Source organism: Lethenteron reissneri, chromosome 15, assembly GCF_015708825.2.
Source record: "Lethenteron reissneri isolate LAM-NWPU_2019-01 chromosome 15, ASM1570882v1, whole genome shotgun sequence".
NCBI classification, from domain to species: domain Eukaryota; kingdom Metazoa; phylum Chordata; class Hyperoartia; order Petromyzontiformes; family Petromyzontidae; genus Lethenteron; species Lethenteron reissneri.
The window spans coordinates 10,619,088-10,645,389 of record NC_083793.1 but is presented as its reverse complement, the minus strand read 5'-3'; the positions used below and the strand labels follow the sequence as shown (position 1 = coordinate 10,645,389).

The window sequence follows — 26,302 nt, the reverse complement described above, 5'->3', positions numbered from 1 at the left end:
GGAAAGACGTCATTAGCAGAGAGTGGCATGGCTGGAGGCTGGTAGAGGTTATTCTTTGGTTCTTTCGGTAAAGTCACGTATAAAGATAAAATAATAAATTAAATAATAGCATACGACGTTTCGATTGCAACACAAGCAATCATCAAGCTCCAAAATTAAGGTTGGTAGAGGTGTTTCTCATGTCAGGATTAGGGTCTGGGAAAGCTGAGGTGTTAAGGTGAGAGTCGGGGGTTAGGCTGGTGTGAAAATATGCATTTGTGGGGTTAGGGTTGGAGGCATGGCCTGTTGACATATCTGAATGTGGTTGGGGGTAGACCGTTTGTGATGTTTGTGGGGGTTGGGGCTCCTCACAAGTGATCCTGGGGCTCCGATGGGGCCCCGAGGGCCAGGGAGTCCTTGAAGGCCGGGCGGTCCCTGAAACAACACGAGCACACACACACGTGTGTGAGAACACTTACATGACCACGTGTGACCGCCCACGCACACACGCAAACATGTACACACACAAGAACTATAAAAGACAAAGATCACCCCATATAGCCTTAACAAACTGTTGAGGAAAGTGCTGTTGGTGAGCACCTATGAAGGCTAGCACAACACACGAGGGGATGGGTGGCCAGCACCACGCCCTGGTCGCCTTTGCCTCCCTAGTGGTGATGCTTACTCACCATACCAGGTCCTCATTTGAGGCCGAGTTGAACTTGGAGAGTCCTAGGACCGGTTCAGATAATCGTCACTGGTATTGGCCGTGAGCACACATTGAACTCGGGTCGCCGGCTTCGTAGCAGAGTGCGCTAACCATTACCCTACCGCTCCCCACTTACACACACACCAGCACACACGCGTTCACGTGTACACTTGCACACCCACGCGTGAGGACGTAGGCACATGAAGCCTTACATGCCCACATCCGAGCATCCACACACACACGGTGCCATGAGGTTCACGGTTCGACTCCATCGGCCGCATGGATTAAAACTGCGGGTGTATTAACCTTCAAGTATTATGTGCCATCTGCTTCACAGTGGACGTTAAAGATCGCGTGACGTCGTTCACAAGAGGTGGCCATCGTGTGCCGGCGTCATGGTCCAACTTAGAAAGTTACCTACAAATTACTCAATTGGAATCGACGTCGCAATCACCACCCCCTACTCCAAACACTTGGCAGTACCGTCCTGAAAAAATAGTCGTGAGACTCACGTGTGAGGCTGTCGAAAACAAGCGTAACAGTAATTGAAACGCAACAAACACACACACCCGAATGGTTACACAAGAACACAACTCACTACTAATTCCACCCCCACAGCGCTCGCTTCAGCGTCCACTCCGACCTCCCTGACCTCGACACACACTTCAACACCTCTGCCGGCTCTACGACGACTCATCCTCCATGTATTTAAGCAAATCGTGACAATGTACGCACCACTTGAGACTGTCCTGGAGGTCCCATCTCTCCCTGAACGACAACAAAAAGAAGAGTCAAACAGGCAAGCATGTCACACAGACAAGAATCGCACGATGCACCTGATAATTACCGCATTCCATTCATTTTTTACCTCCAAAGTGTGGAGCAGTCATGGGCGCATTTGTGATCTTCTACAACAGTTGTTGCACAATTAAGACTCAGAGTTGACACAACTCATGAATGCATTGTGAATGCTGAAGAAATGAGGAATAATGTGTCCAGATTGTTTGATGATGGATAAATGCTCATGGTATACCACGGCGTCGGACGTACTCATTGTCATCCACGCTGGGATGTTGGTTGTCCATTGAGGTTTGCCTTAAACCATCGACTTGTTCAATAAATAAGGATTCACAAGTACAAAATGCTGAAATTACTTTGCAACTCAAAGCACCTTGCATCACATCTCAACCGTTTCAAATTTGCGTCTCGCAGATGGCAGTGAGGCGGCAGCCACCAAGCTGTTCTCTCCATTAAAAATGTTTTGGCTAATCTCAACACGAATTCAAACGTCCTCCTCCCTCCACCAAAAAAAACTTTCTGGGAAGGGGCTTTTTTTCTGTAGATTTGTGGCGTAACCTTGTGCTGCTCTTGATCCTCCAGTTAAGAGCGGAACAAGGGACAAGCACAAATCTATCAATAAATGAACCATAGTAGTCGTATGATGATGATGGTTACTGCCGACCGCTGCCTTGTCCAGGCTGAATTCTCCACTCCTGCTCGACGGTGTTGGATGAGACTCGAGGACTCACCTTGATGCCAGTGGGGCCAGGCCCACCGGGGAGACCAGCCGGTCCCTGCCACCACACGTAACAACGATAAAGGTGAAAATATTCATTAAAAAAACAAGTAACATTTATACAAATGTACTAAAACGGCCCTCCTGTCAACCCACTGTCAAATGAGGGTCTCCCCAAGTCGTGCAGTGTGTAGCAGTTATTTGACCATGCTTCCCCAAATTGGTCAGTGTGGATGTGTGATGGTGGGCAGCAGACACGGGAGCATACGAGTACAGTACAATGGATTTTGCTGCACTGCCCTCTCTTGTCGCCGGTTTAAAATATTTTGGTCTCAAGCTCAGTGGCAAGATGCTAACTAACCTCGCCTGGAAAATCGGTGGTCGTAAGTTCAATCCCGACCCTGACGCCTGTATATGCGGAGTTTGCATGTTCTTCCCATGGTTGCTTGGATTTTTCTCCGGGGCCTCCAGTTTTTCCTCCACATTTAGAAACGGTGGCCATGCGGTCGAGCATTTGACTGCTATAACATTTCCACATGATAAGCCACTTCGTTGAGCTATCATTTGTGGCCATGTCACTTCTGAAAAGGAGCATTCTATATAGCTCAGTGAGCCTAACCTGACAATAAAAATCGTAAATAGTAAAATAAATAGTACTCACAATGCGGGCGGGGCTACCAGAACTGTGGGCGGGACTACCAGACCAGCAGGTGGAGCTACTGGAACAGTCGGTGGTGCTACCTGGACAGTGGGCGGGGCTACCAGGACAATGGGTGGGGCTACTTGGACAGTGGGTGGTGCTACCTGGGTAGTGGGCGGGGCTACCTGAGTAGTGGGTGGGGCTGGTAGAGGGAGGGGGTAGCCAGCACACCACGTTTCCCAGTTGAACCTCCAAGAAGATTGCTACACCAAGCCCTTGCTCACCGTGGATTCATTGTAACGGACTGCTGTCACCATGCTGGGCTCGAACGTACCTTGGTTCCTGGGGGTCCGGGGTCTCCTGAAGGTCCCTAGAAGATTCAACGAGAGGGAACATTAAGCTTGTCGTGTAAACCAGATGACTACGCTGGTGGAACAATTCTGGGAGTCAGGCTGTGGTGTCGCTAAGACCGATTCATGAACATGGACGGGCATTATTAAATATACTTTGTTAGATTAAACTACTTATGACAAGTAAATGAAAAATGTCTTAATGATACCTTCAGATTCGGTTACGTATATTAAATTGCGCTGCACTACATCTTTGTTTGTCCCTGTGATCACGAACTTCCTATCGGAGTCATCACGGACCAAGAATCCGTCGGGAACTCTCACAGAGGAGCAAAACTGCTTGGTGGTAATGGCCCAGAAGCAGCAGTTACAATTAACAATGATTATTTTTGAAAATGGTGAAGAAAACTTATACGATGAAATTCTGATTCCAATAAGCAGAGCTGTCCCTCCAATTTACTAATGGAAACCCAGCATGTGTTCACGAGAACGACACCATAGTGTTTGATATGCTATACCCTCCTGTCCGCCCAGGCCATCTTAGAGGGCTTCACATCGTGCATTTCATCGATACAAATTTGAAATGGCACCACCCAGCAGCAGCTGCCCCTGTGCGGCACAAGGTGACTCGGTGTCTGGTCTGTAAACGAGGCATTATGGTCTGACAATGATTGCTGGGAATATGTTGCTGGATATGCGATGTAGATGTGTTCGAAGTGGTGCATAAGCTCAAACCAAGAACTCACAAAGCCGTTCATTAGCACTGCCTTATGACAGAAACGCTTCCCGTGGTAGACAGAGCAGTAGCAAGCACTGAATGTCTACGCATGGAAAGTGCTCACATGTCCAAGCAACACTCAAAATGTTTCAGTTTTTGCAGACCGCTCGGTCTAAAGTGCAGTCTCCACCGACAATGTCTACCTATCTGCCCTCTCACTGCTCTGAATTAGGGCCATTGCCAGAAACGTCAGAATATATATTTTTACGTCGTAAAGGCAGTGTTAATGACAATTGCGGTTGTTTTGTTCATCCTTTGCAGGAGTTGTAATCAGGTGCGAGCCAACTGAGACCAAAAGCCTCTCTTGACGAGAGGCCCTGGGTTAGAAACGAGCATGTGGGCAGTGCGTCGTCGTACACAAGAATGAAAACTCAGGGTTAAAACAAAGCGGAGGAGGCAGAACGTTCAAAGGATTCAGGACTTAGAAAAGGCTTGCGGCCCAGGTGGGTAGGCTCACCGCAATATAAATTCTCACGATCCAGCATCAGATTCCTGTAAAGTTTGTGATAGTACCTCTTTGCATTATTGTCGTATCGTTTTGTGCTTTGCTGATTTCCAGTAAGGACCTATATTACTCGAACCCCAATTAACTGCACATATACATTTACTGACCGTAAGTCTTATAATCGTAGAATATGTAAACTCTCTAGCTGTTACGACGTATGCGCGCTGTCAGTTAAAATATAAATACCGTGACGTCATATCGCCAATGCGCCATCAATTACACCAGACTCTTTTGCAAAGCACGAACATAAACGGTAACAGCTGTTAATTTAGAACGTTAATGATTGTTTGTTACTATGGAAATATTTTTCGTTTGTTTAAAAACAAGTAAAATGAATGGTAATCACAGCATAACGATAGTTTGCAGAAGGGACGATGCGATTGTCGCGGATCTTGATATCGCCATATTGCAGTATCGCCAAATTGCCATATCATGGTACAGCCGAATTGCCAAATCACTGTATCGTGGTATCGCCGTATTGCGGTATCACCATTTGCCGACAACCCAACAGCTCAGGGTGTCCAAGTGGCCTCAACGCGCTTGGCCAAGTAGCAGCGCAAACGTACGTACCGGATGCCCCGCGGGTCCCGGGTAGCCTTGATAGCCCTGCGGTGGACGACCCCACGCGTGCATGCGGCGATAAAATAGACGCGGGAAGTTTTTTCCCCACAAGTTAGTAGAAACAATGCTCCTTCACGAGCTCAGGCAGTTGCAGCAGCCACGGACCGCATGCGAGGACCCCCGCTGTCCAGCATTTGGTCGTCCAAGCGCTCTCGAATGAAGCGCCCGTTTCGGGCATGCTCCCTCCGCACACATTTGGACCATGCGATTTTGGGGGGCATGCATCCGTCCGATCACGTACGAGAATCTCCGGTCACGTGGCAGCTCCACGCCGTTTGGCGTTGCCGCAATTGAAGCTGCTGAGAAGTCACTGGGCACCACTTTTCCACTGGCACATCCGAGCCGAGCCAGAATCAAATGATGCTGCGCTGGCCTCAAGAAAACCGAATCGGGGCCAACCAAGACCAGGGGTAGTAGGGGAGGGGCAATAACGTATTATTTGCACGTGACATCAGCAGCAGACTAACAACCTCGTGCCCGCTGAGTTGCGCCGGGTTGGCTCGGCACGGCCCTGGCGTGGCTCAGTTGGACAAAGGAAAAGAGGTACGAGTGAGGCGCATTCGATTGGTTCGGAAACATCCCACGTGACCTAGAATACTCGGCTGTGATTGGCTCGACGGCCGCCCGGTGAGGAGCATTGCGGGTCGACACGATGGCCATGCGGTCGCGGTCGAGACGGCCGCATCCGAGCTACTCACAATGGGGCCGGTCTGACCCGGCGGACCTGTGGCTCCCTGGAGGCATTACACAGCAGCACGCTCATCATTGGGCAGATGACAATCGGCAAAGACATTGACGACGCAACTCACACAAACACACGCGCTCTTTCACACACATACAAACACACACAGATCCTCTGTGTAGCCGTGTAGACTGTTGGGGGAAAGGATGCTTGCCAACCCTACCGAATTTTAAATCCTTTTACCGCATGCCGACTTTCAGAGTTGATTGTATGGCTTCATACACGAATACAAATGTGCACACAACTCTTGCTTTGATAATAATGATCTGTATGTGGGTTTAAAATCGATGGCGAGCACAGGAAAGTGCTGCTAGTGAACACCTATTAAATCAGCGCGACGCATGAAGGGGGCGGAGTGGCCAGCACCACCAGGCCGCCTTTGTCTCTTGGTGCTGATGCTGCACCAGTTACGGATTATGAGTCTGTCTTGGAGAGGGTTAGGAACCACTGGCTACTAATGCTATTTTTGGCTGAGAATTGAATCTATGAGAATGGGTTTTCCCCTTTTAACTGGCAACATGTTAAATGTTAAAACACCAAACTGAAACCTTTTACCAGGAATCATGTCTGCATTAACCACAATACTTGTGGTCAGAATGCAAACAAAAAACTTACTCTGATAATATATGCATTGTCTTTGAAACTGATTGGTCCACACCAGAGACAGCTTTCTTTTGAGCCTAGTCTCAAAAAATGTTTGGAGCCTGGTCTCAAAAAATGTAATCTATGTCTCTGCCAGGTTTGTAGCACAGTGCACGGACCACTAAGCTACTAATCCGTACTCCCCGTATAGCCAGGCCGTCTATGTCTCACCAGTGCTGATGTTTACATGTGCCACCAAGAGTCTACCAAGAAGAGGCCCAGGACCAAAGCAAATATTCGTCATTGGTCTGGGCTGCGAGCGGGAATCAAATTTGTTTTGCTGGGTTTGCAGCACAGTGCGCAAACCACTACACTCTCGCCTCCCCTACCCCACGACACACACACACACAGATACATGCAACATACACAGTTTCCAGTTGACCACACCACAGAGCGAGCCACTCCACAATTCAGTAATTATTTCGCCAGGTGTGACTTGGGCAACGCGAGATGACACTGCGCCGATGAGTTCCCAGGGGGGTGGAGACGATGACGCATGGTTGACTTGTAATCAGGGCGAGGCACGCCAGGTGTTTGCCATAACAACGATAATTACACGCCAGTCCTGTATCAATCGCTCGCCCGTGTGATGTTGGCGCGTGCGAGCGCGGTGGACTCGGCGACACGAGCACCGCTCTACGTACCGACTTGCCGTCCCGTCCGTCCTCACCGGGGTCTCCAGGGATGCCCTGGATGTGTACGTACGTGCGTGCGTGTGTGCGGGCATGCGTGTGTTTGTATGTGTAAGTGCATGTGTGTGTATGTGTGAGTGCGTGTGTGCATGTGTGAGTGCGTGTGTGTGTATGTGTGAGTGCGTGTGTGTGTATGTGTGAGTGCGTGTGTGTGTATGTGTGAGTGCGTGTGTGTGTAAGTGCGTGCGTGTGTGCGGGCATGCGTGTGTGTGTATGTGTAAGTGCGTGTGTGTGTATGTGTGAGTGCGTGTGTGTGTATGTGTGAGTGCGTGTGTGTGTATGTGTGAGTGCATGCGTGTGTATGTGTGAGTGCGTGTGTGTATGTGTGAGTGCATGCGTGTGTATGTGTGAGTGCGTGTGTGTGTATGTGTGAGTGCGTGTGTGTGTATGTGTGAGTGCGTGCGTGTGTGCATGTGTGTATGTGTATGTGTGAGTGCGTGTGTGTGTATGTGTGAGTGCGTGTGTGTGTATGTGTGAGTGCGTGCGTGTGTGCATGTGTGTATGTGTATGTGTGAGTGCGTGTGTGTGTATGTGTGCGTGCGTGTGTGTGTATGTGTGAGTGCGTGTGTGTGTGTGTGAGTGCGTGTGTGTGTATGTGTGAGTGCGTGTGTGTGTATGTGTGAGTGCGTGTGTGTGTATGTGTGAGTGCGTGTGTGTGTATGTGTGAGTGCGTGTGTGTGTATGTGTGAGTGCATGCGTGTGTATGTGTGAGTGCGTGTGTGTATGTGTGAGTGCATGCGTGTGTATGTGTGAGTGCGTGTGTGTGTATGTGTGAGTGCGTGTGTGTGTATGTGTGAGTGCGTGCGTGTGTGCATGTGTGTATGTGTATGTGTGAGTGCGTGTGTGTGTATGTGTGAGTGCGTGTGTGTGTATGTGTGAGTGCGTGCGTGTGTGTATGTGTGAGTGCGTGTGTGTGTATGTGTGAGTGCGTGTGTGTGTATGTGTGAGTGCGTGTGTGTGTATGTGTGAGTGCGTGTGTGTGTATGTGTGAGTGCGTGTGTGTGTATGTGTGAGTGCGTGTGTGTGTATGTGTGAGTGCGTGTGTGTGTATGTGTGAGTGCGTGTGTGTGTATGTGTGAGTGCGTGTGTGTGTATGTGTGAGTGCGTGTGTGTGTATGTGTGAGTACGTGTGTGTGTATGTGTGAGTGCGTGTGTGTGTATGTGTGAGTGCGTGTGTGTGTATGTGTGAGTGCGTGCGTGTGTGTGAGTGCGTGTGTGTGTATGTGTGAGTGCGTGTGTGTGTATGTGTGAGTGCGTGTGTGTGTATGTGTGAGTGCGTGTGTGTGTATGTGTGTGTGTATGTGTGAGTGCGTGCGTGCGTGTGTGTGTGTGAGTGCGTGCGTTTGATAAATCAGTTGAGAAATAAACATGTGACGTGTTCAGCAACACATACGCACCGATGCCTTTTGATGATGATGATGATGAGAAGTGGAGTGACAACACATGATACTGATGATGAGTTCCAGAATTGAAACCAAAATCTGTTCGTACGTGCAGTCAAGTCAATATTTTATTCTCAATCGCTGGAATTTATGAAAGTTAAGTGAAAAATCTAATTCAATGCAATGTTTTTTTTTGTTTCTGCTGTCATTGGTGATTGGGCGGAGAACATAAACTTACTAATCATGGCTCACCGCTCCTGAGTTCGAACCCAGGATCCCAGCAGCGGCGCCAGCTCAGCGCGCTGACCTCTGAGTCAACTCGCCACTACGTATTTTAAATATCCCAGTGTCGAGCGGTCTGACAGCTTCGAGTGCTTCCGCGTGTCAGGCGTTGTGGGTGACTCACGGGCTCGCCATCCTTGCCCTTCTCTCCAGGCTCCCCACGATCTCCTCTCATGCCCCTCTCGCCCGCTTCGCCCTATGCAAGGGACACGCACGAGAATTTGCGGCGACATAAACACGCACGCAGCAAGCAGCACTCCTTACATCACTCGTCTCCATGGGGCACGTGACACGACCTGACATGAGTGGGCATTTTATAGAGAAAGGAGTTCAGTCATAAGCAGTGGAAAAAGGAAGGAGCTTTGACAGTGAACAGGGAGTTGACAGCACAGACGACTGGTGATTGGGAGTTTTTCACTATGGCAGTAGCAAAGGAGAATGAGCGACCTCCCATGGAGCAAAGGTTGACAGAGGACTTTGACAGAAAGCAGGTGGAGGGGAGAAGTATGAGATAGGAGAGTGCATGGAGGAGAGTAGAGTGAGATGAGAGGGGAGAGGTAGGGGAGTGCATGGAGGAGAGTAGAGAGAGATGAGAGGGGAGAGGTAGCAGAGTGCATGGAGGGGAGTAGAGTGAGATGAGAGGGGAGAGGTAGGGGAGTGCATGGAGGAGAGTGGCGTGAGATGAGAGGGGAGAAGTAGGAGAGTGCGTGGTGGGAACTATAGGTGAGATGAGAGGTAGGGTAGTGCATGGAGGGGACTGGTGAGGGATTTGGGGAGGCAAGGGTGAGAGTGGTCTCAGCAGTAGCCGGGGTAAGCAGGAGCTGTTGCGCAAACGGGGGCAGTGAGGTCCTCCTGAGTTGAGGCACGCGGGAAGAGGACAAGAACTCAGGATCAACGACAACTTAGACATGTGACACCGACACGGGCCGCGTGAGTTTCTCTGCACGTTATCGCCGGCGTTCCCACCTTGTCGCCTTTGAGCCCCGCGTCGCCGGCCAGGCCTCGCTCTCCCTGCGGCGCACAAACACTCGAGTCACTCAAGCGCCTCTGGGTGCGGTGGCGCACGCGGTGCGTTTTGACGGGAGCACGCCTCCTGCAGGCAGTGGAGCCATGTCGGCAGGTAGGTTTAAGCCACGCCCTTCGTACGGGTGGCTCAAGTTACCTAAATAAATCGTTACCATTCTCCATCCACTGCTGATTACAGGAGTCTGGATGTGACGGTCAAATAATTCCCGTCTATAGTCCATGAAAACAACCAACTCTGGTTAAAATGAATTTCATAGTTTTAGGGCATGCAACAGAAAATACATTTGACTTTTGTGTTGTTTAACAGTGTTTTTAAAATTAGATTTTGTATTTTAAGAGTTTTTTTTTTTACAGGAATCAAGCACTAACTTTGGGGCCCTGGGGGCCTTGGGGTCCTCTCCCGGTTGTCTCCTCCGTGAAGCCGTTCCCTGATGTTCCCTGCAGAGGTCAAAAGGTCACCATTATATTTCATGTAAAAACTTCCTCCCAATGAGACCAACAGTGCCGATATTTATTCAATAATAATCGATTTTCTACCTCTGTCGTTTTTTCCTGACTCGTTTATACCGTGTCGTTCACTCAATTAGCCGTGACATATAATTTGCATACATTGTGAGTAATGCATTCTAGCGCGCATGCATCGGTGTGTACATCGCCAGCATGGGAATCAACGTTACATCGATGAATCGATGCACCATCGCCTCTCCATTATCTTGTGCTTTGAATAATAATATAGCTCGTAATAACAACTTTGAAAAATTCACACCGCCTTTGAATATCAACTGACGAAAGGCCTTTCCCCCCATGTTTGACCACACTTCACCACGCTGGCCACCGCAGGCTGGTGAAGGGGTGGGGGCACCATATCCAGTTCAGATACGATTCACCACTGATGTTAGCCATAGCGGGGGAATCAAACTCGCGTTGTTGGGTTCACAGCGCACCAACGGTAACCACTGCACCGCCGCTCCACTGCGTGTTTGGTGTTAACATTTCTTACCGGCGATCCGGGGGGTCCAGGAGGCCCTGGAAGTCCCGGAATCCCAGGTGTGCCACTGAGTCCCTGCAGGGGGACAGGGTGGAGGTGGGAGGCGGTGGGTGGGAGGGGCACATCGGGTCACATGATGGCTTCATCAGTGGAGGGGGGACACAGCTGCTGAACTCAGCGAGCATAGACCAACACGATGTGAATATGGCTGAAGGTTTTGAAGTTGCGATAAAAATGCAATGCAATGTGTAGTTATATAGATAATCTAAATGCTGGGCAAGCCATACAATGTACGCATGGCCAATGCGGCACAGCCCCTACAAAACGACAGCACCCGAAGCTCAACGTACACAAGCACACCTTACAAATTATTGATTTGGTGACGCTGCTGCTGCTGCTGCTGCCGCGTGGTGCAACAAGTGCAAATAACAGTAAATTCAGCACGTTCATCAACAGCAGTCAATCACACGCAGATGGAGGAGAATAACGAGGAAAGCCGACAGGTGCAGGTGTGGTGTCAGGAGGTGGAGACGACTCACGGAATCGCCAACTTCGCCCTTCTCCCCTCGATCGCCCTGGCAGCGCACAATGAGAACACATTCAAGACATGATCACGAAACAAAGAGGAACCAAAATCTATTCCGTACTCACGTACAGCAGGAGTGGTCCCGGGACAAACCCGCAGTCACAACTCGGCACAGGGGTATCGTGCCCCAACGAGCGTCGAGCAGTGTAATATGTTCATGGTGGCGAGATGTTCACTACCTCGCCTGGTATACAGGAGGTCGTGGGTTCATTCCCTACCCTGATGCCTGTATACTTGGAGTTTGGATCCCTCTCTCCCTGTGGTCGTGTGGATTTTTCTCCGGGTCGTCTGTATTTTCCCTCCATATTTAGAAGCATGCATTTAGACTATTTGGCTGCTATAAATTTCCACGTGATAATACACTTGGCTGAGCTATAATTTGTGGCCAGGTTGCTTCTAAACAAGAGCTCTATAGCTCAGCGGTAAAAAAACCCCATAGTTAATCGTTTTTAAAAGCCCTGAGGCAGTGATGGAGATTCCACATTCCTATGGTGGGGATGAGGTGACTTGTGACCACTCCTGTGACAAAATCATCATAAATGCAACCAATTTGGTTGGATCTCAAAAGATAAGCAGGGTCGACGCTGGCTAGTACTTGGGTGGGAGGCTGCCTGGGAATACCACGTGTTGTAGGATTGGACTGAGAGGCAGCCAGCGGATATCGACACAGCAGAGGATTCTTGCATATAACTGTGCGGACCTTTGAGAGTTATCCCCTTACATGCGTCGGTTTTCTCTGGGTACTCGGTTATCCACCCGCATGAAGCCAAACGCTCACTAATATAATTGGTCAAACATCCCATTGTAGCAGGAACCTCCGGTAAAAGAGGGGCTGAGCCTGACTAATGCTTGGGATGGGTGACCACCAGGGCATTGCAGGTGTTTTCAGTGTGGGGTAGTGAGTTGACATGGTAGATGATAGCAGAGCAATGCGTCAAACCTACAGACTGAGGGAGTGCTATCTCCCTACACGCGTGGATTTTCACTCTGTTTTGCGTCGATCTGGGCCTGACCACAGCTCGCTCACCCTCTCTCCCAAACGACCCTTGACCCCTGGCTCTCCAGCCTTTCCTGGGGCGCCCGGTCCTCCTGGGGGGCCGGGGTCCCCGTCCTGCCCAGGGGGGCCAGGGGGGCCCTGATCAGCTTGCACGATGCCTGGGGGTCCGGGGGGCCCTGGAGGCCCTGACGGCCCACGGTCGCCTTTCAGACCCCGCTCGCCGGACAGTCCCGCAGGTCCCTGGCACACGCACACGCACGGTGTTACGGAGACATCACCCTGCGTGTTTCCTTCGTACAGAGACAAAGATTCCCCCGTAGACCCTTTAATGGACTGTTGGGGCAAGTGCTGTTAGCGAGCACCTGTAAAGGCTGGCATGGCACACGAGGGGGTGGATGGCTAACAATATGCTTGGTCACCTGCTGACGTTTTACCAGACCTCACCAGGTACTGATCTAGGTTTGAGTCAACCTGTGGTGGAGTGGGGGTGGAGGGCAGAACTGGTTCAAATATTCACCACTGTTATAGTCATAGGGGAGAATCAAACTCGGGTCGCTGGGTCTGTATCACAGTGCGCTAACCACTACACTACCGCCTCCCTCTCTTCATACACAAGCTCATCCACGTACGCTTACACATTTGAAAAAATATATATTTCTTTAGCGAATTTTATCTCAGTATGTGCTACCAGTATCACGTCAGGAGAAGAAGCATCCATGCGGATCTCTCGCGGAGCAGTTTACAGAACAGCCCACAGAAGAGAATATTACAGAACTGCTCGAGTTTTCTCATATTTATCTTTCAGCTTTCTTTCAATAAGTCCCTTGATCACTTGCTGAAGTTAATTCCCATTGCGCGTTCCATTGACTTTGTCGTCAGCAAATCTGCAGTTTTGCCTTAATTTCTCCAATACATTTTTCGAAAAAGTGTATTTTATGATACAGCTGTGAGTAATCCTTGCCCCAGTCACTCACATGAAACACAACACAAAAGAAAGCAGGATTAGGTGGGATGTTACTCTGTTATCAACACATGTTGCTTTAGCGAAGCAAAGTGCTCTCATCGTGAAGAGGCCCTGTCCCCCTCGTGTCGACGCAGCACCTGGAAAATTCACCACCACCACTGAATCACAATATTTATTCATACTGGATGAATCCGATGAGCTATAAAGCTCTTTTTGACAGATGTCCAATAGGGGAAGGTCAGAACGTTACAACAAACAGTACAAAAACACGATATGAGTGCAAAGTATAGGAAAAGTAAACAGATAACTAAAAAAATAGAAAAACAATAATTTTTTATCTTACCGGGTAAGGCTCAATAATACGGTTACCCCCTCCCCCCGTGCTGTGCACGCACCTCTCTGCCCGCCAGGCCCCTCTCCCCGGGCTCCCCTCGAGCACCTCGGTCCCCTTTCTCCCCGGACGGCCCCGGCTCGCCAGGCTTGACGATCCCCGTTCCGGTCCCCCGCTCCGTCAGCTCCTTGACTGCGATCATCTGCGGGGGGGACGGGCAGCGTCGTGAGCACAACGTGCACGAGCTGAATGTTTATGCCGAGATGACTCTGGACGAGATTGCCACCCCCACCCGGACGAGGCCCCCCCACCACCACCCCCCCCCCATGAGCCCCCAACACTCGTGTAACCCCATCTAGCGTGACGTCGACGTTCAAATGATCCTGACCTAGACAGATAGCTCGCCCAGGCTGCAGGTACGAGGGTCGTCGGCAGGATCTAAGTTTAACACATGACCTACGGCGCAATAGCAACATCATTCACGTCGCTCCATATACGACCTCGATGCCGGTATCGAAACCGCCCAGTACCATGGTCAACAACTGTCCTGGTTTTCCCTAAGATCTCTCTTTTTGGAGTAATTGCCTTCTCGGGGCATTAACATTGAAATTGTTTGTCAGTTGCATATTTTTTTTAATGATAATACAACACTTCTGGCATTGAGAGATATTCCATTCCCCCATGAGTGTATCTCACTTCTCTTGTATCTCGGGGTGGTAACCCTGCCTGCCCCGGCACTGTAAGACGTTGGAACGGCCGCCCCGGTGCGACACGCGGGACCCGCGCGGTCGCAAACTCAACGATCGCAATGCAACGGCACAACCGCTACCGCCGATAAGGCGCTGGAGCGACGGGCTCGGCTCACCGTGATGCCGTACGACTCGAAGTATTTCTCCAGGTCCTGGGAAGGAGGGAAAACGTTGCGATCAGGGCGCCAGCTTCTGCTACGAGTCAGATGGCAGTTGGTGCGGACCGACATTGCGCAGAGGGAATAATTCATACGGAGTGAGTACGAGTGAGTGTACACAGTGGAGTGTTACACTAGGAATGCACAGTGAGTGTGAGCGCAGGTCATGTGTACAGTGTGAGTATTTATAATGAGTATATGCCGTGCGAGTGCAAGTGAGTGTGGAGAGTGAACATATTAGCGTGTGCGTATGGACTATATGTAGAGTGAATATACAGAGTGTAGGGTGTATGAGTGTACAGAGTGAGTGTATGGTGTGTGTATGTCCTATACATATAGTGAGTGAGTGTCCAGTGAGTGCATGGTGCACACTCACTACGCGCACAGACAATGCGCGTAGTGAGTGTGGAGAGGTCGTGCGTCAGAGCGCGGGGATCGTAGTGGTGCTGAGGAACCCTCACCGGGGACTCGGCTGGTGACCCTGCAGTCCCGTGGGCTCCAACCTCGCCCTGTCGGACACGCAGAGTCATCGCCCATCCCCACCGCACCCCCCACTCACACCCTCCACTGCCCCCCACCCCCGCGTCACCCAGACATCCCCATTGACAACAAACACAAGTCCACCTTGTCTGTTTACACATTAGTATAATTTTCACCCTATATCAATTTAATGTTACAGTAACCTCATGTTGTAGTTGGACTTTGATTAGTGTATAAATAATCTACCCCAGGCAACTTACACTGCAGCGAATTCATTAACAGCGATTTACGTTTGTGCTATATTTAAATTTCTCGTGTGACGACACAGTTGTATTTCGCCTGGTTTAGATCGGCTTCAATGCTGTGTTTAATCTTATTTGTTTCGCTTTTGTTAATTTGGTGACCCGAGTATCTCTTGCAAATGCGACTCATCCTGCTCTCTTCAGTATTCACCTGGTTAAACAAAATATACCTGAAAATCGTAAAATAATACAGATCGATCCATTTGTAGATACCCCATTGATTTCCAATGGCACTCTTATTTTCTTCTCAACAGCTGCTTGAATATTGCGAAAGTGATGTAGAAGCTTTGCGATTAAATATTACTCTCACTTTAATTTCTCTGCAATATTTTAGTGGGGTATCTTGAAATGGATCACCCTCTACTTACAGCAGCAAAACAGTGGGAATCCCCAGCATGCTGTACGTGGACAGATGACATCACTGGTCCAACGATGCATTCTGCCTAAGGTCTTGTGATTATGTCCAACAGTTCAAAAAAGCTGAGATTGTGTTTTTATTTTTTATTTAGGCATCGGAAAGATAACAAGGTGAAACATATTCTGGGTTCATCATTGTTAGGGCTTATCAGTTACATTATAGCCATTGTTGCATACTGCCGCCTTAAGACTGTGCGGACAAAATAAAGGCTCACCTTGTCTCCTTTCTGCCCAGTGTCCCCCTTGTCTCCCTGGAACAACAAGGCAGCGTCCAACGTCAACCAACCCACGTTGGGCACAAACGGAATTAAACGCCGGCAAAAGATATTTGGTGTCCTCTAGCCAGCAACGGCGTGAGGCCCCAAGCGCTCAAGGGGCCCTGGATTAATGAAACAAAGAATGTTACGCATCAAATATCCTCACAAAATTTAAATCTGTATAAATACAAGTAGCTAAGTAAGATAACAAAAAAATTATATTCCTCTCGTCTCCATCTTGTCTGTTATCTCTCCTCTTTTATCTCACTGCGTCTATGTGCTTGTCTACATTTCTCTCATCTCACTACATCTATATCTCTTGTCACCTCGCGAGGATTAAAACAATTTAAAGGGGACCAGAGCAAAAGTGGTGTCTGCTTCAGAATCAGAATCTTTATTTATACTGGAGGAAATCCGATGAGCTATGAAGCTCTTTTTTACAGATTTCTCGTAGACCGCTAATGGTGCTTAGGACCCCAAATGGGCCAGTATCACCACCACCACTGCCTCCAACCTCACAGCCGAGACACTGCGGAACTGTCTGTTCGCGTTACCACGCCAACATCAACATCGTGGCTAAGCTGTGGTTAAAAATCGGTGTCGATCGAGTCTGAAGTCTTGTCCCTAAGCAAGCCCAGCGGTGTCCTGTCCGAGTGTCGCTGTGCGTCCGAGTTTAGGGGTGAGGAAGGGTGAACGAGGTAAGCGTTTGAGTCCAACTCGTACCTGTGACCCCATCGGCCCCGGCACTCCGGGGATGCCCTGTGAGACACAATCACCCACACGTGACGACGCCACTTCACCGGGGACACTGCCACGAGGTGTGTGCCAAGGTGACATCCACGGTAGCATTGTAACAAAATAAAGAAGCAGAGGCTTTACCTCCTCTGGCTATCATAGGGGCGTTAAGATGTTCAAAAGGTGCACAGCACGAGGATGATGCCAACGCCAAAGCACGAATAGTTCTGATTAAGCAGCTTTACCTGCCGGATCCTTTTTGCCTTTAGGCATTCTCTGGTCTAGCACCGGGTGAGACAAAGTGATGAAGGAGACCGTCTCTGGTGTAGGCCAATCAGCTTGAAGGACAATGTACACATTATAATTTGATAATTATCAAAGCATATTTGTTTGCATGTTTTTCCACAAGTATGTGTGGTTCATGCAGACTTGATGGCTTGTAGTAGAAACATGTGTTTTAGACTATGCGGCTGCTATACATTTCCACGTGATAAGCCACTTCGTTGAGCTACGATTTGTGGCCAAGCCGCTTCTGAAAAGAGCTACATGGCTCTGTGGGCCTTGCCTGGTAAAATAAAATAGTTTAATGTTTTTAATCTATTTGGTGTTTGAACATCTTAACACGTGCATTATTTCCAGAAGGGGCGAGATTCGTTTTATCATCTTAATACTGGCAAAAAAGGGGTCTCGTAGATTAAAAAAGAAAGTAAACATTATTTTGCATGCAATGTTTAAGTAATCGAGAAGGCACGCACTGGGACGCCTGCCGGTCCTTGAGGTCCTGGGACAGCCGTGCCGCCCTCTCCCTTCACGGTGATCACCTGCCGAGCGAAACGCGACACTCAGGACGTCTATTCACAAACACTTTCTGACCGAAGTTGAAGGCAATCGTGTATAGGTTAGATGCAATTTAATTATGTTTGTGAATTGCATTATTATTTTTTTCAAATATATCTTACATGAGACGGAGTTAATTTTTAACTGAAACTGCATTACATCCCGAGATTAATTTGCAATTTAAGTGTATTTTTGCCCAACGCTGCATGTACTCCAACACACGCGAGTTGTCGTTGCTGTTTCTCACCTGGCCTGGGGGGCCAGGTGGGCCCGTCTGTCCTGGGGGGCCCATGGGCCCGGAGGGACCCGCGTCGCCACGATCGCCCCTTGCTCCGTCCCTCCCCTTCACCGACGAGAACGGGGAGAGACGTCACCCAGACCGAGACGCGCCATGATCACCACCGCTACTTTCAATGTCACCGTGGCTACTACTACTATCATTGTCACCGCCACCACCACTACTACTCACGTTTCCACCACAATTCACCACCGCTCCAACCACCACCACCAATACCATCACCACCACTCCTGCCATAGTCATCAACACCATGATCACCACCACTGCGATCACAACCATCTATACCGCCACCATCGCCACCACGGCTACCGTAGTTGCTTTATGAAAGCCCTACTCCCTCACATAAATGTTAGCTCGCATATTACTTACATTTCAAACACCCATATCTTTGCACTAAAGTTGACATTTCTGCTCCCCCCCCAAATATTTAGAACCACGGTGATGAATATTATGAGCATGATGGTGAGTTCATCAAGGCTCAGTTTAACTGCATCACGTCCATTCAGAGTCGTGCAGTACGTTGACATTAATGCACGGATAAAACGACCGACACCATCATTAGCGGCACATCCGTGCTCTCTCGAATCACAACGAAAAGTTCAAACAAAAATGTAAAAGCAATCTTACGTCTTTGCCTGGCAGCCCCGATTCCCCTTTATCGCCCTGCAATGGTAAAACAAGTCACGTTAAAAACAAAGGCACGGACAGCAGTAGGTGTCTCCTGAAGGTGCAGCCTGTTTTACCTGCTCACTCACCTCCCACTAAACAGAACACAACCGCCATCGATTACAATTTATGTATGTCAAGCTGCAGCCCTGTGATTACTTGCTCATGCCCGCTCGTTGAAGGGCCTCCACCAGAGGGCATTTTGTCGCCCACACTTCCACGCCAGTCAGATGTCTTGGATGAGATGCGAGCACCCCGCCGCACTTTACCCCACTGCACACATCTTGGCAATCGACTTAATGTGGCATACCCATTCATACTGCTGCATGAATAACTACGGGGGAGATTAAAGAAGCATTCCCATTGTTTTAACTGCCGAGACGGGAGATCAAATCGAACGAAGCCAAACACTCATGAATACATATGGCCAAACATTCTAAGTACCTTGATACATGAAGAACATGGTCATGATCGGTGTGTTATAAGCTATGAACTCTGAACTATTGACTGTAGGCAGGAGCACAATCCCCAAATCCCATTCACGGGAAATTCACAAGAAGCCGCCCCCACGGGGCTCCATCTCTCACCTTTTTTCCATCCTCCCCTGGGTTGCCATCCTCTCCCTGGCCAATCACGCACACACGGAGATAATGGGGCAAAGGGAACATTGAGAATTAAACAGGGTGTAGTGGTCAGGTGGCTGAGAGGTATAAGAGCCAAGCCACCACTGCCGGTTCTCAAGGGTCGTGAGTCGATAGTCTTAGACTATCAACAATTCCATTAGAGTTTGAGTATATCATTAATTTGGTCAAAATTCCATATTTGTGGATTTAAAAAAATCCACGCGACTCTCATACAACGAACATTACTCTGTAGCAAGGCATGTGAGAAAGTGCTGCCACGCTACTGTGTAAAACAGAGGTCACTTGAAGGGATCTCAGAGGTAGCTCTGTATTATCCGCTTCCGTGGGCCATTATCTCACACGAAGAATTGCCACCCTGCTCTGCGGGATATCCACATGGCTTCTTCGTGTCATGACGTTCCACCGATACCACGATCGGAATAGCATTGGGGAAAAGACGTAAAATATTAAATGAAATCACTCACGTCCCGGCCGGGAATTCCTGCTTTTCCATCATCTCCTGCTTTGCCCTGGGGGAGGTGGAGAGAGGGGATATTCTCAGCTCTGGTGTCACATCTGTGCACTCTTCGGTGGGAATTGTTCGATGATGAAATTGGGTGCGGTGGGGGTGTGGCAGGGGGGAGAAGACGGGAATATTGCGAGATTTACCGGGAGACCGAGCGGCCCTGGAGGTCCGGGGGCACCTGGGAGGCCGGCCTCCCCCCGCAGGCCTGGGAGGCCCTGGGTCGCGAAGTGAAGATAAACACACACAGAGAAATACACACACACGTGAACACGGAGAAACACACACGTACAGAGAAGCATAAACATGCACATGTACACAGAGAAACACAAATACATACAGATAAACATACACGCACACAGAGACACACGTGCACACAGAGAAACACACACAAACACACACATACACACACACATACACACAGAGAAACACATAAACACAGAAACACACATCCACAGAGAAACAGGCACACATACACACACATACACAGAGAGAAACACATAAACACAGAAACACACACATCCACAGAGAAACAGGCACACAGAGAAATACACACATACACACAGAGAAACACATAAACACAGAAACACACACATCCACAGAGAAAAAAGCACACAGAGAAACACACACATACACACAGAGAAACACAAACACACAGAAACACCCAACCACAGAAAAAGACACGCACACAGAGAAACAAAAACGCACAGAGAAACATAGGCAGACAGAAAAACACGCATAAACACATGCATGACGGTCCACAAACTGCTCCGACAGCTACAGGAGAATGCTCTGCAAGAGCTCCGAATGGACATGTGATCTGAGGACATGGTGCAGATGTAACAATTGGAATAAAATTGGGAAAACGACAAAAAAAAAAACAGGAGGGGATGCAGCGCCTGCCTCGTGAGGCCGTGGTGGCGCCGTGTGCCACTACTCACATCTCGTCCTGCGTCGCCCTGCTTCCCGGGGTCACCCTGCAAGACACATGACCCCACCACCTTCAACTTCTCATAGACCCCACAACCTTTGACCTCCCAGCACACCATCTTCAACCTCTCATAGACCCCACAACCTTTGACCTCCCAACACACCATCTTCAACCTCTCATAGACCCCACAACCTTTGACCTCCCAACACACCATCTTCAACCTCTCATAGACCCCACAACCTTTGACCTCCCAACACACCATCTTCAACCTCTCATAGACCCCACAACCTTTGACCCCCCAACACACCATCTTGAACCTCTCATAGACCCCACAACCTTTGACCTCCCAACACACCATCTTCAACCTCTCATAGACCCCACAACCTTTGACCCCCCAACACACCATCTTCAACCTCTCATAGACCCCACAACCTTTGACCTGCCAACACACCATCTTCAACCTCTCATAGACCCCACAACCTTTGACCTCCCAACACACCATCTTCAACCTCTCATAGACCCCACAACCTTTGACCTCCCAACACACCATCTTCAACCTCTCATAGACCCCACAACCTTTGACCTGCCAACACACCATCTTCAACCTCTCATAGACCCCACAACCTTTGACCTCCCAACACACCATCTTGAACCTCTCATAGACCCCACAACCTTTGACCTCCCAACACACCATCATCAACCCTTCAGACCCCACAACCTTTGACCTCCCAACACACCATCTTCAACCTCTCATAGACCTCACAACCTTTGACCTGCCAACACACCATCTTGAACCTCTCATAGACCCCACAACCTTTGACCTCCCAACACACCATCTTCAACCTCTCATAGACCCCACAACCTTTGACCTCCCAACACACCATCTTCAACCTCTCATAGACCCCACAACCTTTGACCTCCCAACACACCATCATCAACCCTTCAGACCCCACAACCTTTGACCTCCCAACACACCATCTTCAACCTCTCATAGACCTCACAACCTTTGACCTGCCAACACACCATCTTGAACCTCTCATAGACCCCACAACCTTTGACCTCCCAACACACCATCATCAACCCTTCAGACCCCACAACCTTTGACCTCCCAACACACCATCTTCAACCTCTCATAGACCTCACAACCTTTGACCTGCCAACACACCATCTTGAACCTCTCATAGACCCCACAACCTTTGACCTGCCAACACACCATCTTGAACCTCTCATAGACCCCACAACCTTTGACCTCCCAACACACCATCATCAACCCTTCAGACCCCACAACCTTTGACCTCCCAACACACCATCTTCAACCTCTCATAGACCTCACAACCTTTGACCTGCCAACACACCATCTTGAACCTCTCATAGACCCCACAACCTTTGACCTCCCAACACACCATCATCAACCCTTCAGACCCCACAACCTTTGACCTCCCAACACACCATCTTCAACCTCTCATAGACCTCACAACCTTTGACCTGCCAACACACCATCTTGAACCTCTCATAGACCCCACAACCTTTGACCTGCCAACACACCATCTTGAACCTCTCATAGACCCCACAACCTTTGACCTGCCAACACACCATCTTCAACCTCTCATAGACCCCACAACCTTTGACCTGCCAACACACCATCTTCAACCTCTCATAGACCCCACAACCTTTGACCTGCCAACACACCATCTTCAACCTCTCATAGACCCCACAACCTTTGACCTGCCAACACACCATCTTCAACCTCTCATAGACCCCACAACCTTTGACCTCCCAACACACCATCTTCAACCTCTCATAGACCCCACAACCTTTGACCTCCCAGCACACCATCTTCAACCTCTCATAGACCCCACAACCTTTGACCTGCCAACACACCATCTTCAACCTCTCATAGACCCCACAACCTTTGACCTCCCAACACACCATCTTCAACCTCTCATAGACCCCACAACCTTTGACCTCCCAACACACCATCATCAACCTCTCATAGACCCCACAACCTTTGACCTCCCAGCACACCATCTTCAACCTCTCATAGACCCCACAACCTTTGACCTGCCAACACACCATCTTCAACCTCTCATAGACCCCACAACCTTTGACCTCCCAACACACCATCTTCAACCTCTCATAGACCCCACAACCTTTGACCTCCCAGCACACCATCTTCAACCTCTCATAGACCCCACAACCTTTGACCTCCCAACACACCATCTTCAACCTCTCATAGACCCCACAACCTTTGACCCCCCAACACACCATCTTGAACCTCTCGACAGCCCCAAGACACAACAGTTCTGTGGTGTTCGGTTCTATGTGAAAGTCATTGCCGGTCACTGCCCGGGGTTTATACCCGTCAGCCAGCTCTCCAGTAGACTCAAGTTGGAGACGTTCTGTTCAGCTCACACGAGAGTCTTTGTGTTGTAAGAATGGCATCAATGGCAATTGTACGTACTTCACCTCCCATTGACCCCGCATCATTTATTTAACCTGCCGTTGCACAAGCTGTAATTTTGTTTCACTGCAAATGTTGACGTGAAAATTAACATGCAAACTTTAAAGTATATTTTTCATCGCAACAATTACAATGTTCAATATTCATATTTGGCGAGCCAAGAGTGCGCAAATCACTAAAATCCAGTGGGTGCAAAGTATAGACAAGTGGTTACATTTAAACATACACATCTTGAATTTACACACGGATATCTTTATTATTATGTCTGTGTCTAAACTCAGCATCTGTCTCGGTTAAGTCTATATCCCTGTCTGCTTCTTTGCCTGTTTGTCTATTTGTCTGTTGGCTTCCACCTCCCGCCCAGCACCTTGGCACCCCCCCCACCCTGGCCCATAGGCCCTAGTGCAGCTGCACCGCCTGCACGCTCGCAAGCTGCTACGCCGCTGTGTCCACCCGCCCGCCCGTCCGCTCGCCCGCCCGCTCGCTCGCCCGTCTGCCCGTACGTCGCTCGTCTCCAAGCGAGCTCGCTGGTACACTCACCCTGGTTCCGGGAGGCCCAGGCAGCCCGTCCTTCCCGTCAATTCCGTTCCTGCCGTCCACGCCGGGCGCTCCTCTCTCTCCCTGTCGCCAGAAGCGGCACGGGTCAAACACGGGGAACAACTCAACATCGCCGGGTCGGTGCCACGCGTCCTCCCCCCCCCCCCAACTCTCCAGGGCTCGCACTGCATCGTACGTCCCATCATGCTGTGTGGGATATTTAACATATTTATATATTACAATATTAATACCCCTACGTAGTAGTAAGAAATAGCTTGCACATAGAAGAAGATCTGATGCAGGCAGTGATGAGAAGGAAACTGGCACTATTTGGACACATACATAGGATGGATAACAACAGGAAAATTAAAATTGCGTTAAAAAAATTAAGGAACCCGAAAGAGACGAAGACCTCACAGAGAGTGGCTTGACGACGACATAAAGAGATTGGCGCCTGAAAAATGCGGCACTGCTTGAGCACACTGGCACAAGACAGAGACATGTTGAAAATAACGAAATGTGCAGTGGACGCCTACGGGCTATCTGCCCATGAACCGTGATGATGATGACATAAAGAGTATGAGGAAGCACTGCCATTCATTCGTGCCGCACTGGCTGCACCGACCATCCCCAGGCCACGTTGTCGCTGTTGTTGTTGTTGGTGCGAGTTTTATTTTGATACACAACGTAGCTAAATTTGAGAAACCACGTCGCTCCACGAGACAAGAAAGAAGACAACTTCGTCAACCATTTGAGTCTCGGCAGGCAACCACCTTCCTCAAACACCAAGCTACCGGTGCAACCGATGTGGGAGGCAAACCCGTTCACGCATCGGACGGCACAGCCGCAGCCGCGACACACGAGACCGTCGGCAGCATGATCTTCGCACACGGAGAACGACGGCGATCACGTCACATCAATTCAGGCCTTCCGCAAAGACCGGGAGACTGCTGATCTGTGCTCGTTATCCTGGTGCGAGTGCGCCTATGAAGGCCGGCACGGCACACGAGGGGGTGAGTGGCCAGCACCACGCCCGGCCGCCTTTGTCTACCCCGTGGCGATGTTTACACATGACACCAGGTACTCATTATAGGCCGAGTCGACCTAGAGGAGGCCCAGGAACGATGTAGATGATCGTCATTGGTGTTGGGCCGTGAGCGGCAATCGAGCTCCGGTCGCCCGGTTCGTAGCGCAGTGCGCTAACTGTTGCACTGGTACTCCCCATGCACAACACAGACAAAGATAAAGATCCCCCGTATAGCCTTAACAGACTGTAGGGGCAAGTGCTGTTAGCGAGCACCAATGAAGGCTGGCACGGCACACGAGGGGGTGGGTGGCCAACACCATGCCCGGCCGCCTTTGTCTCCCTAGTGGCGATGTTTACAAATCACACCAGGTACTCAGGGAGGCCCAGGACCGGTTCACATAATCGTCACGGATGTTGGCCGTGAGCGGGAATCGAACCCGGGTCGCCAGGTTTGGAGAGCAGCGCGATAACGGCTACACTACCGCTCCCCACAACACAGACACACATCCGTGGACACGCATGCACATGCAAGCACATACAAGTACCTTTTCCCCAGGGGATCCTCGCTCTCCCGAGTCGCCCTGGTGGACGAGCGCCGACAAGGCGAGCAGCGCACCGTTAGAAGGAACACGCGAGGAGCGAACAACGCAACACACGCCGTAGTGCTGCCAGTGGCTGCAGAGGTCACGTGAATCCATTGCATACACCAAATAATAATCAATCCTGGCACGGGTGCGCAGTGAGGTGTGTAAATTCACCGAGTTAGTGCAGCATGGCCTGCATGAGTTTGGTTTCTAGGCTATGACATCAGTATGCGTGACGTCACATGTCACACGGCACACGACGTCATCTCGTTGCACGGCTTGGAGAGTTCAAGTTAATATTGGTAAGTAGATATTTACAGGGACAAATGTATGCTATGAATTGTTCAAGGGTCCATGCATGTGCCTGATTTTTCTTCCTTGTTATTTTATCATGTACCCACAGATGGATGGCATGTTGAAATACATTAGCTTATGTCTTACGCTTAATACATTCGCTTTTGACTAAACCCAACCCTTCTGCAAAAATAGCATTTGTGGATTATCAAGTTTTTGTCTGTCAGAACACCCCTCACTTTACGTGACTTTATAGTTTGTGTCTGCGTGCGTGTGTATGTGTGTGCGGCTCTGGATGAGTGTGTGCGTGCATTTTGGTGTGTGCGTATGTGAGTGTGCGCGTGTACGAGGGTGAGTGCGTTTTGGTGTGTGTGCATATGTGAGTGTGTGCGTGTACGAGGGTGCGTGCGTTCGTGCGACAGAACTTTACCCTTGTTCCTGGAGGCCCAGGAGGTCCTTCAGGGCCCTGGTGAAGAGAGAAACAAGAGATAAAGATGCTAAAGAGAGCTTATTAAACTTATTTCCGCCTAAACTTCTCCAATGTCCTTTCAGCTTGTACCGGCGTGCTGTTCGACTTGAAGTCTGACATTTCGCTTCGCATTTTCGGGGCATCTTGAGCAGCTGGAGCGGAAGCATAGGGACGTCGTGCCGAACAATTCGCGCTACAACCCGAACACACGTCGGGGCAGCCAC

General features: G+C 49.7%; 1 protein-coding gene across 7 annotated transcripts in view; it reads right to left on the bottom strand.

The window, feature by feature from the left end:
• COL7A1 (collagen type VII alpha 1 chain) overlaps positions 1-26,302 on the bottom strand; it is a 274,004-nt gene that overhangs the window by 147,817 nt on the left and 99,885 nt on the right. For 6 of the 7 annotated variants that reach the window (XM_061552025.1, XM_061552030.1, XM_061552024.1 and 3 more), the window contains exons 54-80: positions 26,040-26,075; positions 25,277-25,312; positions 23,708-23,788; positions 20,717-20,752; positions 19,922-19,993; positions 19,738-19,782; positions 19,217-19,252; positions 18,591-18,626; positions 17,913-18,008; positions 17,584-17,649; positions 16,817-16,852; positions 16,052-16,087; positions 15,099-15,146; positions 14,596-14,631; positions 13,795-13,932; positions 12,466-12,675; positions 11,392-11,427; positions 10,865-10,927; positions 10,234-10,302; positions 9,805-9,849; positions 8,963-9,034; positions 7,127-7,171; positions 5,797-5,832; positions 3,179-3,214; positions 2,218-2,262; positions 1,424-1,456; positions 352-414 (exon numbers count right to left, since the gene is read on the bottom strand). In XM_061552025.1, coding sequence (XP_061408009.1) covers positions 352-414; positions 1,424-1,456; positions 2,218-2,262; positions 3,179-3,214; positions 5,797-5,832; positions 7,127-7,171; positions 8,963-9,034; positions 9,805-9,849; positions 10,234-10,302; positions 10,865-10,927; positions 11,392-11,427; positions 12,466-12,675; positions 13,795-13,932; positions 14,596-14,631; positions 15,099-15,146; positions 16,052-16,087; positions 16,817-16,852; positions 17,584-17,649; positions 17,913-18,008; positions 18,591-18,626; positions 19,217-19,252; positions 19,738-19,782; positions 19,922-19,993; positions 20,717-20,752; positions 23,708-23,788; positions 25,277-25,312; positions 26,040-26,075 — 1,587 coding nt within the window. Of the gene's footprint in view, positions 1-351; positions 415-1,423; positions 1,457-2,217; positions 2,263-3,178; positions 3,215-5,047; positions 5,084-5,796; positions 5,833-7,126; positions 7,172-8,962; positions 9,035-9,804; positions 9,850-10,233; positions 10,303-10,864; positions 10,928-11,391; positions 11,428-12,465; positions 12,676-13,794; positions 13,933-14,595; positions 14,632-15,098; positions 15,147-16,051; positions 16,088-16,816; positions 16,853-17,583; positions 17,650-17,912; positions 18,009-18,590; positions 18,627-19,216; positions 19,253-19,737; positions 19,783-19,921; positions 19,994-20,716; positions 20,753-23,707; positions 23,789-25,276; positions 25,313-26,039; positions 26,076-26,302 lie in introns of all 7 variants that reach the window. The other variant, XM_061552028.1, reaches the window with a different exon arrangement.